Consider the following 20,360-nt stretch of genomic DNA (forward strand, 5'->3'; position numbering starts at 1 on the left):
TTTTTGCATCGCTAGCAAGCTTCACAGAACTTGACTCAATAGCTCAGAGTCCAAGATAAATAATCTTCAGATCCCTACTAATATCTAACAATGTATATCTGCCACCTCTTCAATCTTAAACCGATACAGTTTAAGTCCCAGGGAAGGACAGGGACATAGGAGAGATTTTATCACGGAAATCATGTTACTACGCAGACGAAGTCGGGGGCTTACCGCGAATATCGAAGTTATCAAATTGCGCGCATCCTTCTCTGTAACTGTAATTAATTAGTTAATTAGAATAAAAGAGAAAGATGCCCGCAATTTGCGAACTTCGTTGTTCGCGGTAGGCCCTCGGAAGATAGTGTGCAGAATATGTCAGCTGTACTTCCATTGGTAACGAGAGCGCGGGCGTCATCGGGCGCCTTTATAAAGTCCACAAAATACATTGAAAATCGCACTTATCAAGATTAGCTTAAAGCTGAGAATCGTTTGTCGTCCAGCAGTTGGGATACCAGGAGGTTCAATTCTAAGAACCACAATGAGGGCGAGTCGACAGATGTTGTGAAACAGGTTGCTCATTTGTCGTGTACAGTTCAATTGCGACTGCATGTTGGAACAATAAATAAGACAAACATAATGAATGTTATGGTTAGACCTTTGACTTCAGCTGCCTTCTAGTGAAGTATAAAAAGCAGCATTTGTCATTCGGTCCATTGAACTATGTTAATATAATTTATTTATGTAAGAACTGCTCTCAAGTGTTAATTTATGTATCGTATTGAAGATGTATTTATTCGATAAAAAAGAAAAAAACATCCTCTTTCTGAATCTCAATGATTAATGCATTTTATTGTCCTGATTTAAGAAAAGTTAGGATTTTAGAAATTCGTTCCCCCTTTAAAATTTGCGGGTAAAGAGTAGATACTAATGAAACCCCCGACATACGTATAACAGCTACTAATGAATGAAACATCATCATCATATATTTAGGAGTTAGACTCTTGTCGGTGGAGCGATTTCCATGTGTGTCGGTCCTCTGCCTTCTCCTTGACAGCCTGATACGACACGACGTTGAGTTTTTCCTTTACTTGCTCTATGTAGGTTCTCCTTGGTCTCCCCCTCCGTCTCCTTGCTTCAACTCTCCCTTCAATTATGTTCTTGGTATATTCGTCGTGTCGTAGCAGGTGTCCAAGCATCTTTCCTCTTCTATTTTCTATGGTTCTCAACAAACTCCTCTTCTCTCCTACCGTGCGTAAAACCTCTTCATTTGTTTTCTTCTCCATCCAACTGACCTTTGCCATTCGCCGCCAGCACCATATCTCGAAAGCCTCCAGCCTTTCCCTATTACGTTGCCTCATTGTCCACGTTAATGTAATGAATTAAAACTTATCTAAAAATCATATCGACTTGATAGATAAAAAAAATGGTAGTCGTATCGGTTAATGTCAAATTTATCTCCTTTTTTCAGTAAATTAAAGATTTGTTATTTCTAATTGCGGTGCATAAAATATTTTATTGCAATTATATTCAATCACAATATGGCACAAATTACACATTGTATCTCTCTTATTCATGTTTTTGTTATTGATTATGATTCAATTTGTATCTAAGGTTATTTGTAGCTGACGAAATGCTATTGAAATCAAACGGTGACATCGAACCACTTTTAACGCAATACGGTAAATTTTAGCACTTGGTATATAATTAGTTGTCAACAGTTGGGGAAAACAATGGACATATATTAAACTGTTTTGATAAAATATTTCCCACAATAAGGAAACAGAAGTAACTGTGTGTTTACTGTTTATAAAGCGCAAAGTCGAGAAGTTTGAAACATATTCTTCAAAAATTCGACCTGAATGAAAGTTTTTACCTAATAGTACGCAGATGAAGCCCCCGGGCTAAGGCTAGTACTATTTTCACTATACAAATTTATCAATATGATTGTTCCTAAGATTTCTTTCACGTGGCCCCAATGTGAAAATAATTAATTTCACCTTCAAGAAAAACAGAACGCCCGCGTCAGACGAAATTATTGATTCTAGCTAAGTCTGTAACAACAACAAAGTAGAAGCGCGAATTATATCAGAGCGGCCAAAGTGCTCAGAAATATCTGAACATGCATAAATGCCTTGACAACAGGCGTATCAGATACTCATGTTTAATGTCGAATATCGTTGTGCGCATTTTTGTCGTCATCTTATCTATGCGGGCGCTACCGCAGATGACAATCGTAAAGTCGCCATCAGAAATATCGGAGCGGCCAAGGCGCTCACAAATATCTGAACACGCCTCTATTGTCAAAGCTCTAGAGTGCGTGTTCAGATATTTTTGAGCACCTCAGCCGCTTTGATATATCTGATGGCGACTGGACATCGACAAACGCCAAAAATAAAAGATGTTACGGGATGAGATGTTACGAAAAGTCATGTGACTATTTCCATACCTTATTTTTGTTCGATTGGAGTTTTCATCTTGACCCCTTAGGCCCCCTGTTATCCATAAACACCTGTCAAACGTATTTTAATTACAACTAAGCAATTTTTCCTAGACTCCCTAGAGGCTCCTTAATACAAGCTTAGCTATTATTTGACCTAACTAATTATTTGACTACCTCAATTATTAATCATTTGTGTGGGTACTTTTAGAAAATGATATTTTGTTACTTACGACGCTATGATTTATGTTTTTTACATTGTTAATTTTTATTTTATTTTATTATTACCTGCATGCAGTATTAGGCATAATTATTATTTCTATGCCTATTCAGGCAGGATGTGCTGAACAAAATTGTTTTATTTTATCATACTATCGTACCGCATTCAAAGAAATAAATGATTGATTGATTGATTCTTTCTATCACTGACATTTAACTAACAAAGGTCTTAAACATAAGTTATGCGTATTGTCCAGTGGAAAATATACTGTCTGGTTTCTTTTAGCATTCCATGAGAACGAAGTTTTTATCTACTAAGCAACGCCTAATTGTAGGTTACATAACGTTTGCTATAATGCCGAATTACTTTGTCAACGTACGTAGGTGTTATAGTAAAAGTAGGTTATAAAGCTTTTTAAGAACACAAACGGCTTTAATATGATAATAATAATACACGTTAAAAAACAAGCCAGAAGAGTACCAGGCTAGGTAAGTCAAAAAAATGAGTGCAAATGTCGATTACGTAACGGTGGAAAGCTCCTTTAACAACCAGCTGCGAATTAAATACTAGAAATGAAATAGAATTCTTGCAGCTTGCACAACTGGCTAAGTAAGTATACGATAGAATAATTATGCGCATGGTCTATAGTTAACAGAAAGAGAATATTCAAAGACAGAAAGAGACGAGTGAAGTGTCAAGGGAAATCGCGAGTTGAGCTAGCGATTCTAATAACATGTAATTTTCTGGGTAAGTTCACGGACTTTGAATAAGACATTATTATTGGGTAGAAACCTTTTTACAAGCTTTTATTTATATCTTGCAATGTATCTATGTACATTCAAGTGCAAAAATATGTATCGAAAGAATCGTCTCATAAATATGGTACTACGCTCTTATTACACTGGAATAAGATGCTATGGGACATATTTTTGAGTAAGATGTGTACACCCATATTTTTACACTTGACTGTAACTAATATGTACGGGTCAAATCTTGCAAGTTAGATTTGATCCACTTCCCGGTTTCCGATGAAGCTGAAAATTTGCATACTTTAAGTACGGTGACAATACAATAATATGGTACCATCGCGAGCTGATCTGAAGATGGAGATAGGAGGTGGCCATAGGAACTCTTGAGATAAAACAACGCAACCTAATTGTGCTTCGGATTTCTATTTCAGTTACTGCAAATGACTTGTCACTTGAATTATATACCTAGATTATAGACAGTCAAATAAATTATCATAACATTTATCTATCGTCTGCCTCAAACAAAGATGTTATCTCAGACTATTTAGTCACTGCGTGATGATAAACGCAAATGGCAATCTCGTTACACCCAGTATCACGACAGTCTGAGCATCATCATATCTTATCAGACTTAGTGGCAATGCCAATAGGAGTTAAATTTAACCAGACATTTATTCAATTGCAGAAGAGGTGGAAAAATCAAAGAAAAAATATTGCTCCCGAGTTTGATTTCTGAACTAAGTCTAGTAAGCGCAGTGCTGAGCATAGGCCTCTCTTCTAGTACACCCCACTTATCCCGGTCCTGAGTCAATCTCATCCAGATGTGACCTGCAATCTTCCCAATGTCGTCCACCCAACGAGCCAACGGACGCCAGGCACTCCTTTCGTCTGAGATGCCACCATTCCGTTAACATTTTAGCCCACCTGCCATCACTCTGCCTGGCAACATGTCCCGCCCAGCTCCAATATAGTTTAGCAATGACGTATCCGACGTATGTCTCATTATTGTAGTAAATGAATTGTAATTAGCATCAAATAGTGTCAGCCAAAATGGCCGAATATATTGGAGCACATCCATGTTTCTATTGTAACAGAGGTGTGTTACGATATATTTGGACACTTTGGCCGTCACTTTTTGTTTGATGCTGACTGTACAGCAACGTTTACTTCAGATGGCCTACCGCGAACCACGTTCGACGTGTTGCCTCTCTGTCGCACTTGTAAATTCGTACGTAAGTGTGACAGAGAGGCAACACGTCGAACGTGGTTCGCGATGACGTGTGCAGCTCGTGCCTCGAAGACACGGATTTTCGTTAGACTTTACACATTTAATACAATTATGTATAACTAATTTCAGAAGTGGTGTGTCAAAGAAAAAGATTGACTTCACACCTCTTCAAGTAATAACTCTGGTATAATATAACGCTCAGAGAAAGCTATTCCTTGATACCTTAGCAAGGACCTGTTTATCCGCTAACTAATGTACTTGAATATGAATATGTATAATGTCAGTTTTCCGCGTCCGTTTACGTATACTTAGGGAAAATCCGGCATAATAAAGGAAACACAGAGTTTGTTATTTACATAGGTTTTAGTAAAACTTTAATCTGATTATAGTATTATACATGATAACCCAGTACTATAGCCATTTATTCTTTCTCTAATAAGTCATCCTCGACATACGATACGACGTTATAGCAGACGGTACAAAGGTTGCGTTACGGGTTTATAAGACGCTAATGCTCAGCTATGTATGCCCATATCCATCCCATCCACTCAACTGACCAATCATAAGTCTTTTTACAACGACATAAAGACTATATTCAGTTAATGTTGCTGTTTATGCAAAGTCGATGCACTTGCAAACCGTAAACGGCAAAGGTATCAATCTAAGGCTAATCTCAACTTATTTTAGACTTGGCTTGGTGGACTATATTTAGAGTGGGTTTGTATCTTTTAATGCGGAAACCGGGCTTCCGCGAACGGACAGCTGTTCGCGGTAATGTTGGATTAATCATCGTATACTTGAAATTGCTGTGCATTATTGTTAAAGATAAAGGTGGTGGATTAATTATGATGTTTTAAAAATAAAGTCTGTGATTGTTCGAAAGATAAACAACATAGGAGGTTTACGAATCATAATGATAATTATGATTAACTTTGCTTTAGAGGGCGTGTGGGGGGTGGCTTTACCAGGAAATTAGAAAGAGACGAAAGATATGACACGCCTCGCGAAAGTTGCGACGGAAGATTTGGCGATTACGATGGCTTTTATAGTTCCAGGACAGGCAGATTTGTCAAATCTAACCTTTAATAATATGACAATACTAGTCAAGGCACGCGTCTTCGTGAATGGCGAGATCTGTAATAGGGGTTATTTTAACGTATTTTTAATGTTTGTCAGTGGCATCGTAACCCTCAAACCTATGGACGTGAAAGCGAGTTTCCTTGCAGTTCTATGCTTGACAAAAATCGATCCAGCAGTTTGTATCAGCTCTTTTCCACAATGATATAAGGCAAGGCATTATACGTAGGGGGTTTTTAAATTTATAATTTAATAGTTATAATTCAATTATATCAGTTGGCCAATAAGGACACAAATCGTAGGTTTGAACAGAGCTATATGTCTTGAGCTGATAAGTCTGGCCTACTTGCTTATCAATTGGCAATACATAACGCTATCTGCATGAATGAGGTGATTCATATAAGAAATGCTTTGAATATTTTCTTGGCTGATTGCGGTCATAAAGGGTAAGAATTCTTAATATTTCTGAAAATATTTTAGTGTATTTCTATAAATATAACCGCTTTCAAGGTTTTATCAGCGTTCGTGTTATTGCCAAGGAGAATTTTGATAAGTATATAAAATGGCATGGAAGTAGACATTAGGGGATTCATAGACAATCATCTATTCGTACTAAATAAATATTATGGGACATCCTTATACAAATTGACTAAGCCCCACATTAAGCTCATGAAGGCTTGTTGTGGGCTACGCAGACAACAATATACAAATACATAGAAAACACCCATGATTCAGGAACAAATATATGTGCTCATCGCACTGTTTTCAAAATTGATTTTTATTAGGAAAAAATGACGGAAACCAATTTTACGTGCAAACATTACTTATGAATTGAATAATGAACATGTAAATTAGTAACGCACACGTCACTGAATAAAAACAAACTACAGGAAAAGATGAGTGGTCCGAAGTGAGTATGTTCGTCCGATAGATCGCACTTGTTTTCCAATTCGCAAGCACTGGTGTGAACAGGTTCGATAATAATATATATAGCCTCTTAAGTTCCAGATTCGTTTTTGAATTTGGAACCTTGACGTATTTAATGTAAGTTAAAATTACGTTTTGGAATAAAGCCTTAAGAGCCTCTGGAACTCAGGATATAATTCTTTGAAGAAGCCCTTAGGTTCACGATCACATCTACAGCTCAAAGCCACTATGGCAGCACTTCGACAACCTTCAGTATAAATAATGCACAAAAATTAAGGGTTTCACCTCGGAATAAGAGATAATAAGCTGGAAACTCGTTGCCAATGCGCGTTCTGCGTCCTGTATCTTAAAAACGGTTAATCGTATGAAAAAATGTTCGGAGCATAACTTGTCGTGTATTTTATGTTAATTCCTACCTGTAAACAACATTGGAGCATTGATATCCGCAAAAAACCGTTTTTTTTTTTACACGATTTATGCTTAGATCAGCCTTTCTGTCAAACAGCCAATTACAAAAAAGACTGCTACAGCATGTGTAGTCCTTTACAAGGGTCTGACGGAACACATTCAGTTAGAAAATAATACCTCATTTAAAACTAAATTATCGAAATGGCTGCTGGACAAATGTTTTTATAGCGTTAAGGAGTATCTGACAGGTGAAATTTAGATAATAGTGAAAGTGTAATTGTTAGTCATTTAGGGTTTTCCTTTACCCATTATTTATTATGTAGTCGTTTGACATTTTAATATTCTATTCTTAGTTTAGAATTTGTTAATGACATATTAAATAACAATGGAAGTGTAAATAATTTGCATGCAGGTTGAATATGCATGTGCAATGTAATTTGATTTTTGATTTAGATTATTAAGAGAACCTTTAGAACGCCACAAAGAAGATGTATACGAATTTCCAGCGTATATCTCTAATTCAGAGGTTGATACCCTTTGGGGTTAAGATGACTGGGCAATAAAAGCAGATTCTCTTCGGCTTACTATGACTGAGAATTCCATCATTAAACGCCCGCAACTGATGACAAAAAAAGGACCATCTTCCTACAACCTTACTTATACCTTATTGGGAAGACATACGGTCCAGTAATTGTCAATTTGTCCGGTTGAAGGAACGTTCCTACGTTGGTTAGTAAAATTTCCACTACGTTATTGACCGTTGATCGATATTGGCCGATGCGTGACGTCACGGAGCTTGAGACCCCCCGTGGTCATTCACGTTCGTTGCGCAATCTGGCTCTTACTGTATGTACAACAGCACAATAACTTAACATTGTTAGACTCTATGTTGTTGTAATAAGGTTTAAGAACCAATAACAGTGACGGTAAGAATGTGATGGATAGCACAAAAAACTGGTGTAAAAAGAGTTTCTCAACTCGATATGCTGGACCAGCATGGTGCCTCGGAACTCGGCAGGTTATCGACCGATAGGAAATAAAGATATGTTTTAGAGCCTAAACGATTCTGAATGGTCTTATTTTGTGGGTCCATCACGAATAGAGAGAAAATATCCAATCATCTCAACTTCCTCGCGTTGTCCCGGTTTTTCGCCTCGACTCCCATGAGCCTCGGGTTCCGCTTGACAATCAATAAGCAAATTTGTTTTTACTTCTAAAGCCAAGTATGTAGTTCAGATTATCAAGTAAAATGAAAACCAATGACCGGGCTAAGCTAAATGTTATGTTATTTTGTGTGTTGTTATATTTCTATTTTTAAATTTGATTTATCTTCACGTTTGACGGCAAACACAGCCATTAACCGCAAAAGGAAACACGATATTTGTTAAAATGCTCACGTCATAACTTAATTTATGTAAAAGAGACAAGTACAATATAAACCATTAGGTTGATGTAATATCCTAACAATTAACATGAAAAACAAAATGTAAAGGCATGTCTCTGTTTATTGCTTAAATTATTCCAACATAGGGTTCGTGACTGAGCACATTATACTTAAAAAGACAACTTTAATCGATAATAAACCTTCCGCCCACGTTACTAAGAGTTACAGTGGTGTGAGGCTATTTCAAAAAATAACTCCCCTTGAAAATTAGAAAGGATACAGGTATCTGAGTATTAACTTTCAAAAAAACGCAGGTAGATTAGAACAAAAAAAGGGGACGGCAGGTAAAATTCGGCCTCGGACTAAATTGGAAAAAGCCAAAAGTTTTGGGAAGAGACAAGCACCTGTTGTGTTTGATGTTTGGCCGATGTCCAGTACACAAATAATGAACCTTGTTCAGTAAGCGTTCTTGGTAAAAGATTCGGTTTACAAAAGGTGAATCATAAATTAGTCAAGAGTTACTCATTAATGATTTCATAAAGAATTTTAGCCTATGTAAGGCATTAAGGTGAAAGTATTTCTAAAAACCCAGCTATGTCACCCACTGGAATATAGTATAGGTAGTTATATAAAATATAATTTCACAGATTCCACTTAAATGTAAAAACCCCGTCTAGCAACCGCGCCAAAGAAATAGATGACACGCAAACACGCATTAAATCACACATTAAATGACTTCCTGATTCCACAAATAACATCACCGCGTTATAAAACCACAAATAAATTATTGAAACAACTGTTACAAACGTAATTAGATGAAATAAAACAATGGGGAATACATAAACGGAACGCACTTACCTCGTTAAAAATGTCAGTGGCATTCTGTATCGCGTGCAAGTCGAGTGTGTCAATGTCCGTCTTTCCTTCATCAAATTGTCGTTCCAATTCTGCTATAGGAGTGCGCAGTGCACTCAATTCCCTAGAACAAAAAGATAAAATGAAATTACAAGCAAAGATTGAATTGGTCGCAAGTTCTCAGTTGTCGACAATGTATTTAACTACACTCGCATGCGAGTTCTTGCGCCATCTGACTGAACCTTCACAATATTCTTTCAGAGTCAAGAAGGGAAATGGACATAACAGTCTTTCAAAACCAACTTATATATTTTTACAAATAAAAAGTGACAGTTTGTACTAAGCTTTGATCGCACTACTGTGCTATAATTATACACCGTGGGCCAATTAAACCCGACAGATTTTAACCACGCATTCCTGAGGTCATAAGGAGCAAAAAATGTTATATGAGTTATGGCCAAATTCGCCAAAAAAAATTTTGTTTTTTGCCGAAAAAAAATTTCCTTTTGCGTTTTCTGCACACTACACGTTATTTATTTTTACACTTTGGTGAAAAAAAATCATTACAACGAATAAGTAAAGTTTTTTTTTTATTTACAGACGAAAATTGCGAGTTTACTTTAAAACTTTAATATCTGTCAGTAGGTATGTTTAAACCAAGTCACATAGTGGCAGCGTCACAGCTAAAAAGGCGTTTTTGACTAAGTTATAAAAGAAACAAATTTTCACAGAAATTGTCATTATCTCTAAAACAAAACCGATTTCAGAAAACATTGTATGACATTTTAGTCTCTAAATGCGGTCAAGAATACACCTTTGAAATCTGTCGGGTTTAATTGGCCCAGGTGTATTTCGTAAGTCCCTTTATGATGTTATAAGTAACAAAACACTTCTATATAAATTCAATCAAAGAATATAATAGGTTATATTTTAACAAAGAACGGCATCAACAATCAACAGATACAGTTATACACGGTGTTTCACGAGCCCGAAAGATTTTAATATTGTATTCCTGATTATATTTAAAGACTAAAATGACCTATGAACTTTTCTGGGATTTGCCTACAAGAGTTAATGCCGATTGAAAAAAGAAACATATTTACTGTTACTTAGTGCTAAACGCCATCTTGATAGCGACTAGTCGACTACTATGGGACGTAGTCTAAATATCCTCATTGATAGATGTAAAAAAGTGACAAATAACACATTGCAAAAACTAGGTCTAACAAAAAAAAAGTAAAAATTCATTTGAAGTGACAAATTTACTAATAACATTTGATTATTATGTACCTTGCCTAAACTCAACATTTTTTCCTTCTTTAGGCCTGAGAAATGCGTGGTTAAAATATTTACGGTTCCTCGTATTACACCATGTATAAGTAAGAAACTAGAATTACTGGCAACATTTGGCTATCATTATATTATTTCCAAGAAAAGAAACTAACATTAAGTAATTTTACTAAAAAGCATCTAATTATTTCATATTTAGTTTTCAAACAGAGCATAGTTACAAAATAATCTACTGGATTCCCTGGGAACTAGAGAATATAATAGAAATCGAATCACAAATTACCCAGCTATCCAACTCTAAAGGGCCGTATGTCACCGATTCAGTCTCAAAATACGTCTTTATGTTACCAAAGTATGCACCGTAATTCAAAATACGACTTTTTTGTTACCAAAACAGTGGACACCGTTTCAAAATAACAATGAGTGACGCTAATCAGACTTGGAGTCATTTCCTCCCTTCACGGATTCGTTATAGTTGACGTGTATTGTGGTTACGGTTACAGTTTTTCCGCAGATGGTTACGCAATCGTGACCAAAATGTATTGGATTTGTGGTAAAAAATCTAGGCTGGTATTACGTGATTTAAACCTGTAAGGCTTTCAATTGCAAGGTTGCTACATTTTAGAGTTTTAATGTTTAAGTGATACCTATTCCAGTTTATATAGGTTTAGCCTTTATTTCGATTCAAAATCAGGAAGGTCTTGCGTTCATACCTCCATGGTGCTCAACAGTTAATATTGTTCATGGTTAGAATTTTACAAAAAAGGGTTCTAAAATTACGTCCAATATTTTAGACATCAAATTTAGCAAAGAAAATTAAAAAGGCCAAGAGTGCTCACTCCATACAACGGTTTTATTGCTAAAAATATTATTTTCATAGTCTACATCTAGCGTCAAGTAGCGGAACTCTCAGTACTGCTACTCAACAATAGATGTCGCCGCAAACAAAAAGTCTAATGGTCAAAAATTTTCCGCTAATATTATAACCAAAATAACCAGAACTCTATTTTCAACTCCTACGCCTACTCTGGTCTTTTTAATTCTCTTTGGTACCTAGTTAACCTCCCACAGAAAAAAAAACTTTCTTGTACACCCCTAAATACCTCTAGTAGAAAAAGCGGAAGCTTTATTTCCATAAAGCTTGCCTGTTAGACTGTTAAAAAAGTTAAAAAAAAAATACTAAGAAAAATTTGCTCTCACTTCTCAATGTCGATACCAACAACCAACGATTCATTCGGAGTTATTACAGTATAAAGAGTAGAAAAGGCATAATGCCATGAGTCAGACTTACTAACATATTACGTATTGAGTTGCTATTACAGCAAGTGAAAGGATTGCTTGTTGCTGCTGCGGTAAGCTAAAAGATCGTATTTGCAATACGAATCTTAAATAATATAAGACATTTTGAAAGTATGGTAAAAATTTTGGAGCAAGGAATGTGGCATTTGAGTGAAAAGCTGTCGGCGGCTCATAAATTTCATTTCTTTTGTAATAGCAACATTTTTAATGTTAATGTTTCGGCCAAAAACTGTCGAATCTTTCGACCGCGCCGAGACTGTACCGTCGGTAGTGTCCGACTGAGGTTTCGGTTTTGTTAGATTTCGAAATAAAAATCATGTTTCGGCAAATAATCCGGTTTCGGTCGAACACTAATTCTTAACTGAGCGGTGGATCTTATATCTTGATTGCGAATTGTCGGTTAAGTGTGGACAATGGGCAATGGTGTAGCTTTTTATTTGTAGGTATTACTCGCATTACATCATGTCCGTGACTTATCTTTCACGTCGGTCTAGGCATGAGTCACACTCGCGTGCCGGGTGAATAAGCACCGGCACGTTTTGTTACCTCTACAATCACGAGAGTCGAATCGATCGTCTCCGTCTCTACCGATCTTGTATTAGACCGACAGTGATGGAGATACAATTTCGAGACATGTCGAGCTAATAGCAGGTGATTCAGTCAACACCAGTCAATTCAAATCTCAAATATCGTTATCTGCCTTTCAATTGCTCTTGCATATTCGAGTGACAGAGAGGCAGACAACGTTTTTCGATGTTTCGATGTTGGCAGCGGTTGTTTTGTTAATCTAGAGGTCACAGTGAACTGGTTAGGGTATTCAACTCGCATTTTGAATAATAACAGCCAGCATTATTAAATTCTAGGAAATTATATGAATTTTGGTTACGACGTTGGTCCATGCGGGAATGCTGGTTTTTGAAGGTTTTATTTATAAGGTTACGTTTCGAGTATGTCAGGTAGGATGCTTGTGCGAGACATGTTGCTTTAGACTTTAGACATATAATTAGATACCATCAGGCCATTTAGGGTTCTAGCTAAATTGGTTGTTCAATACTTACGTTATGGCATGTCCAATTTAGCTAGAACCCTAAACAGCTTAACGGAGCGTGATATTCCACAGTCAGCTTGAAGCTAAAAAAACTGCTAAATATTTAGTCTTTTTTCTCGTTTCTAGATATCTTGATTATGACATTTGTTATTTTGACGGCTTTTAACCCTTTGAACACTTTATATCATAAACACAAACATCCAAACGGCAAGCTCCCATGCGCAAGGGAGCTAATATAAACCTTATTCGAAAGTGTGAAGAATACTTTGACAGCGTCCGCCATAACACCTATAGGTGTCCTTGGCGCTGTGGGCACAAGCAACGACGCCTTTAGGTGTTCTTGGCGTTGAAAAGGTAAGGACAAGTGAATATCATAAGGGCAGTGACGTGTACAGATGTTTCGGGTTTTTTACTAGCATCAATTACATTCAGATCGAATATATTTTTACTTGTTTCTGAAACTTCCGCAAAAATGTTACGCATTTTGGAAGGATTGCAAAATTTTAGTTGGTGTTAGTACTACAAGACCTTCATTTTATGTTAACGCAATGGTTTGTAAGGCGTGTAGAAGGACATATTGCACGCCTACTCGCCAACGTTTACCTTTGAGATACTACTAACATGAACCAAAAACAAACCATGATCTAAACTAACCCAACGCCCATTGTACACCTATTTGAGTATACCTGGGTTAAGGCGATTGATTCGATTTCCTACTGAACTCTACCTATCAGCATTAGAAATTTGGTGGGTTCTCAAAAGTGGGCTAAAATATTGCAAACGCCTCTGAAATATCCTTATCGGCCTATTCTTTCCTGCATAGCTACAAAAAGGGTCTATATCACAGTCTGAAAGTATTGGATAGCTAATTAACAAATAAATTAACTGCCAAATAAAACTTTCTGCAAAACTTAGCACTATCTACCAGTTAAGCTTATTTGAAGATTGTGAAACGCCAACGACGACTTTATTCGTCAGATAAAGTAGCTTATTCAGGACTTTACTTGGACAATGTGAAACAGAAACTAAGACTTCCATTGCAATTATTCTATGCTCTCGAGAAATTCTGGCGTCCTAAACCTTGGTAATGCCGGCGACGGGTGCTATCTTCATAACAAAGGGCACCACTTAGGTAGACTATAGGAACAACTAGTCAAATAAAACAGTAACTTACATAGCAATCACAATCTCGGATATGATCTCGTGGAAGTGCTTCTGGTGCTCTGCATTGACCTTGATATCGCCTGCGACTGTTACGGTCTTCATAACACGCGCACGGCCATCGCGGGTTCGCCAAAGGAACTCCCCATAGACACTACATGTACTGTTAGTTACATGAAATGGTAGACTTACATAGCAATCACAATCTCGGATGTGATCTGGTGAAAGTCCTTCTGGTGCTCTCCATTGACCTTGATATCGCCTGCCACTGGTACTATCTTCATAACACACGCACGGCTATCGCGGGCTCGCCAAAGGAACTCCCCATCTACAGGTACTGGTTACATGAAATGATAGACTTACATAGCAATCACAATCTCGGATATGGTCTCGTTGAAGTCCTTCTGATGCTCTCCATTGACCTTGATATCGCCTGCCACTGGTACAATCTTCATAACACGCGCACGGCCATCGCGGGCTCGGCAAAGGAACTCTCCATAGACACTACAGGTACTCCTAGTTACATGAAATGGTAGACTTACATAGCAATCACAATCTCGGATATGATCTCGTTGAAGTCCTTCTGGTGCTCTCCATTGACCTTGATATCGCCTGCGATTGGTACTATCTTCATAACACGCGCACGGCTATCGCGGGCTCTCCAAAGGAACTCCCCATAGACACTACAGGTACCGGTTACATGAAATGGTAGACTTACATAGCAATCACAATCTCGGATATGATCTCGTTGAAGTCCTTCTGATGCTCTCCATTGACCTTGATATCGCCTGCGACTGGTACTATCTTCATAACACGCGCACGGCCATCGCGGGCTCGCCAAAGGAACACCTCCCCATAGACACCCTCGCCGATCTTGTGGCAATTCTTCAGGGCTCTGGAAAGGAATGGGGTTTTATGATCTACGTAGATTTAATGTGTAAATTGTGTGTAATGTGGTAATTTTTTCAGGATTTGGCCTGTCACTATCCCTGGATAGTGAGGACAATGTCATGTACTAGACGGCTGGCAGTTCGACTCAAGCCTAATACTTCGCAATTATCGTACTTTTGCAGCATTTTTTTTATATACTACGTCGGTGGCCCGCCTGATGGTAAACAGTGTCCGTAGCCTATGGACGCCGGCAACTCCAGGGGAGTTACATGCGCGTTGCCGACCCTAACACTCCACACCCTCGTTGAGCTCTGGCAACCTTACTCACCGGCAGGAACACAACAGTATGAGTAGGAAATACCACAACACTGAGTAGGAGTGGTATTTTGTGTTCAAATAAGAGAAGAACAGATTGGTCAGCCAAATTGAGGGAATTCAACTGTCGGTTGATGTCTTGGGATACGTAAAAAAGGATTAACCGCCGGTAATCTAGATTATGTATGTATATTTCCAGGAATAGCTAAACTGTGGAATGAGCTGTCGCCTGCGGTGCGGTATTTCCGGACCGATACGACCTTCAAGAAAAGAGCTTAACTTAAATACCGGCAACGCACTTACAACCCCTCTGGTGTTGCGGGTGTCCATGGGCTGCGGTAATCGTTTACCGTCAGGTGATCCGTCTGTTCGTTTGCCTCTTATATCATAAAAAAAGTAAAAAGTATTTTACGGAATACCTCGGATGCGGTTGATGCAACTGGCGGCCCTTGGAATAGATTGGTAATTTGAAAAGGCTATCTGACAGATATAAGCTTTACATGAGCCAGTGAGGTTTCTTTTTTAGATTATTTATTACACACAGAAGTGTACCAATCTTTATAACGGCAATAAATTAGTGTGTCTGTTGTTTGTGTTGTGTGTGTTTGTGTGTTGTAATGTTTTACTGCTAAATTCAAGAAAATGCAGTAATGCATACTATAAAAATAGTTATGTGATGATTCTTAACTAAATGAGGCTAAATTCGTTGTTATAGCGAGTAATCATTTTAATAAAACGTCGCTTGATGATTTGTAGTACCGTTTATGTCAGTTTTAATACCCTTTGTAATAAATATGTGGAGTAAGAATGCGGTATTTTGTAAAAAAAGGTTTTAACATATTAAAATAGTTGAACTTGTATGATGTTCAAGATGGCAACACTGCTATATACGGTAGATGATTGACGCCAGAATAGGTGAGATGTCAGGGAGAAACGAGAAAACACTTGTTAGATTATATTTGTTAACTTGAGATTATGCTAACCATGAATAATTGTAAGAAATTGTAATACTTACCTAATAACAACTTAAAATAAAAGGGTTTGAAGTTTTAAACAGAGTTTGGATTTATGAAAGTTAAATCAACAAAAACAATTGCGAATGAAAATAATGCAATTAAATTTAATTACCAATCATAGTAACTTTAAAAATACATGTGGAATATCTTTGAACGTTGTAACGTTCAACTTGAAATGTGAATGATAATGACGAATACCCCTTAATTACCATAGATTCAGAGAATACATTGAAGTTTTTTTTTTATTAAGAACCGACAATCACCCATTGATATTGAAATAATACGCCCTTTTCCGGTTTAGAGGCAAAGAGCGTGGAGAGATATGCAATAGAAATAAATGCTTTATGGTTCGCTTCCCTCTCGAAATGTAAACGGGAACAGGTGTTAACGACATAACGACTTTCCATCCTTTTTCAACGCACTGTTAATGAAAGTGATGAATGCACATTGTCTATGCTTGGATGAGCGTTTTAAACGCTTGTGAGATTGATGATAAGGAGTACAATAAATGTAAAGAACTCGTTAGTCGTTTGTAAGGTTTACGTAATGTAAATGTTCTATTGTCAGTATAACATAGACTAAGAATTCTAAGGAACAGATAGAAGGTAAAAAAAGAATCGACCATTAGGATGTACATTATTTCGTAGATTTTAGTTGTTTTTTTCTTTCATAATCTTTTGTCTAGAACGTTAAAATTCCATTATTGTATTTCTACTAAAACTGAAATATGATAGGAAATGGAGGCTAAAGTTCATAAAAAAAAACTTTAATTTCCCCGAGTTCTCATGTGAAAAAACAACAAAGCTTTTAATGTACAGTCATGTTTAAAAATGTACGGACACAGTGCCAAAAATATGTATACACTACCATAAAGGCCGAAGAGGTCGTGTATAAATATTTTTGGCACTTTGTCCATATCAATATTTGTATGGATGTGACTGAAAAAATTGCATGGACACATTGCGTAAAGCTGGGCGTACAAATCGTACATGCGTAATTTTTGTACTAATCATAAAGCCAAAGTCATATTTAGCTCAGATCAAATAATTAATTCAGATATTTCAGATAATTCGTTAGTTTTTAGAAAGACAATTATGTTCCAAATATGATGTGAAAACCCCACCGATGTACAGAATAAACAAAGACTGATCTATTGAAGGTTTGAGTCACCTGTTTGCACAGTTTTTTCACCTTACTCGGAGGACACTGCAGATAAACTACAATAATCCTATGCTTACGTCAGAGACTGTAACTATTTTAGGTGACTTACAATAACAAAAACACGACTGAGCTATACTTGAATTCGATTTTTTTTTTCTCTAGTAGCAATGGCATATCAAAGTTCTGTTAATGGAAACAACCCCATTAAAAAAAATCTACTGTTTATTTCATTTTAAACTTAAAACACCAGTAAAAATTCATAAAGTACGTTCATAAAAAATCTTTTATGAAATAATCTTTTAGAAATACTATAAAACATTGACATATATCTAAGGATCTTACAGGCACTAAGAATGTTGCTAGTTCAGTGGTGTCACTCACGAATTCAAGCAAATTGTGCAGTCTAACGCAACTATTTGCGACCAATCGCGCGTGTGACGCAAACTCATCGACCAATCGCGTTGTGGCGTTAGACTGCACGGTTAGCTCGAATTCATGTGCTTGACACCGCTGTACTGGCCCCACTCTTATTACCCGTAAGGCCCGTCCTTAGAATATCCTTAGAACCGCTTATGGAGACACAGTAGGCCTTTATATTTATGAGGAAACCTAAGTGACAATTATAATATTTATAGTAAACACAACACAACAATGGATGCAATGTAACTATTATAGCACCAACTTTGACCTAGTTAGGTGCAAACATTTTTTATTGTCATTACAAGGCTGTACAAACTAGGTTATGTATTGAAAAATGCACAATGGAACTAAGTTATTCATGTTTTATTTTGATCACATACAACTCATCAATGATGTCAGATATTTCTTGGATTTCCCCATAATTAGGTAACAAAATTTAAACGAAACATAATTATTAATTCACATAATATTCCTCCAGGAATATTATTCCTCCTGAAATATTATTCACTAGTTTTGTAATAACAAGCCTAGCAAACCTAATTAGCTAATGGATTCAAGTAATTAACCGGTTGTTTTGAACCAAATACATACATTAGCAACAAGTTATGTCAGCAACTAGGTAATTCATTGTTTCAATTCCGTCACAATGAGTGTTTTGAGCCTTAATCTTTCTCAGAAAGCTATTACGAGTTGGAATTTGCATGTTAGTGACCTAAATTTATAAGCGATGACAGAGTGAACTTTTTAATGTTTATATGACTAAATGGCATAAAGCATTAGTGAAAGTTATATGTTCATGCTCTACATTCAAATTAGTGGCAGAACTAATTTCCTAACAATGAAGGGAACACAAACATGAACCAAATAATAAAGGACAATACATCATTCAAGCATGAACATGACATTGATGCCTTTTGGAGAAAGTAGCATTTGTATTTACTAATTAATGTACATATTGGTGCTTAAAAGTGTGGGTTAGAGCAATTAGATATACATGGCTTTCCATCATAGAAGGGTACTTATGCACATGGAGCTTAAGGACCCTTTAGGCATGGAACACCACATATGTGAATGTACTGAACTGAATTTTATGAAGGGTACATGGATAGCAATCATTGTTGGCATCTTGAAGTGTGTAGTCAGATTGATATTCAGAAAAAATAATTCCTTCATATTTATTTATCAGTAGGTAGGTTGGTAGACAAATTTATAACTTTTGTCTAAAGGTTATTTAAGATTGTTCAACAACCCTAGATTTCTCAAGAACATGTTTACACTACACCTACATAACGACTTATTGCAAAACAATCTGCCATCATTAATGCCAAGTGAAACGGGAAAAGTAAAACACATTTCGCATATGAAATAGAAAAGGGCGTAAACAATAACGGTTAGTGTACTTACGTATCTGGATAGCATTCATCAAACAGAATCGCCTCCGTTTGGTTGCAGCGCCTCAGAACGTAGTCCCTTGCGGTTGTCGAACGATCTTCATGTAGGTTCTCTACCACTGTAACTTCGTGGTCAGAGTCAACAATCGACAGTTTCGAGAGTTCGACAACGGTATCATCACAATCGTCGCTGAGGAAACCTAAAAACATGAGCATTTGTTTAAGGTCGCATCACACGCGTGACACACAAGGAAGGAGGCATGACGGACTTTCCCTATGCGTAATCGTATTACGTAGAAACCAGACCATACCACTCAAAACCACTCTTTCCGTAATTATATACTCTAATTACTAACCTGAGTCTTGCAGGAAAAGATGCATGCACTTGGCTTTCGACACTTTTTAACGAACAAAGGCGCAGAACCAAGCTTTTATCCCGTTAGGGATAATGAATGGCAGTCAAAGTCAATAGATTTATGTACAACAACAACGATTTGCACTTGTCAAAAGTTTATTATTCACTATTAAACTGTAATAGGGATTATCGCACTACAAAACGTATAAATTGCGCAAGTTAAAATAAAAAAAATTAAAACGTATGGACAAAGACTAGCGTCTTCCGTCCGCGACGAAGCCGTTTTGTGGTGAGGTGAGGGCTCCGCGGGACGCGGGGTGCTGTAGCGGTTGAGAAAGGTAGCGGAAGCGGGACGGGTGATGCGGACCAATGGCCGCTCGCTAATGTTACCATAGTAAAATAATATAAACTTGCGCGTTTTTGCAAAGAATGCTACGATACTTTTTTTTATATTTGGTATTGAGTTTTTAGAAATTAACATAAATATAGTCTGTCAAACCATTTCCGTCAGTAGAAAAAAGCGGCAATTTTTAAAATTAAAAGAAAAATAAAGCAATGAAGTATGCGAAGGGTTATCGTCCCATAGACAATTTAAATTTCGCGCCTTTTTCTGCTGACAAACTTGTTTGACCGACTATAATTTGAATTACCTTTCAGGTCGTCATATAGTGTAGTATTGTTACATAAGCTTGCTCGAGCATTATTAGGTTCCTGAAAAATGTGTATCTGAAGTTAATAATAGTCAT

General features: G+C 36.9%; 1 protein-coding gene across 1 annotated transcript in view; it reads right to left on the reverse strand.

The window, feature by feature from the left end:
- The window catches only part of LOC133522638 (uncharacterized), a 46,634-nt gene that overhangs the window by 21,533 nt on the left and 4,741 nt on the right, over positions 1–20,360 (reverse strand). Inside the window, exons 5-8 of the mRNA XM_061858019.1 lie at positions 20,265–20,325; positions 19,273–19,459; positions 14,784–14,960; positions 9,271–9,391 (exon numbers count right to left, since the gene is read on the reverse strand). Of these exons, the coding sequence (XP_061714003.1) occupies positions 9,271–9,391; positions 14,784–14,960; positions 19,273–19,459; positions 20,265–20,325 (546 nt within the window). The remainder of the gene's footprint in view (positions 1–9,270; positions 9,392–14,783; positions 14,961–19,272; positions 19,460–20,264; positions 20,326–20,360) is intronic.

This window comes from Cydia pomonella, chromosome 11 (assembly GCF_033807575.1).
Source record: "Cydia pomonella isolate Wapato2018A chromosome 11, ilCydPomo1, whole genome shotgun sequence".
Classification (NCBI taxonomy): Eukaryota; Metazoa; Arthropoda; class Insecta; order Lepidoptera; family Tortricidae; genus Cydia; species Cydia pomonella.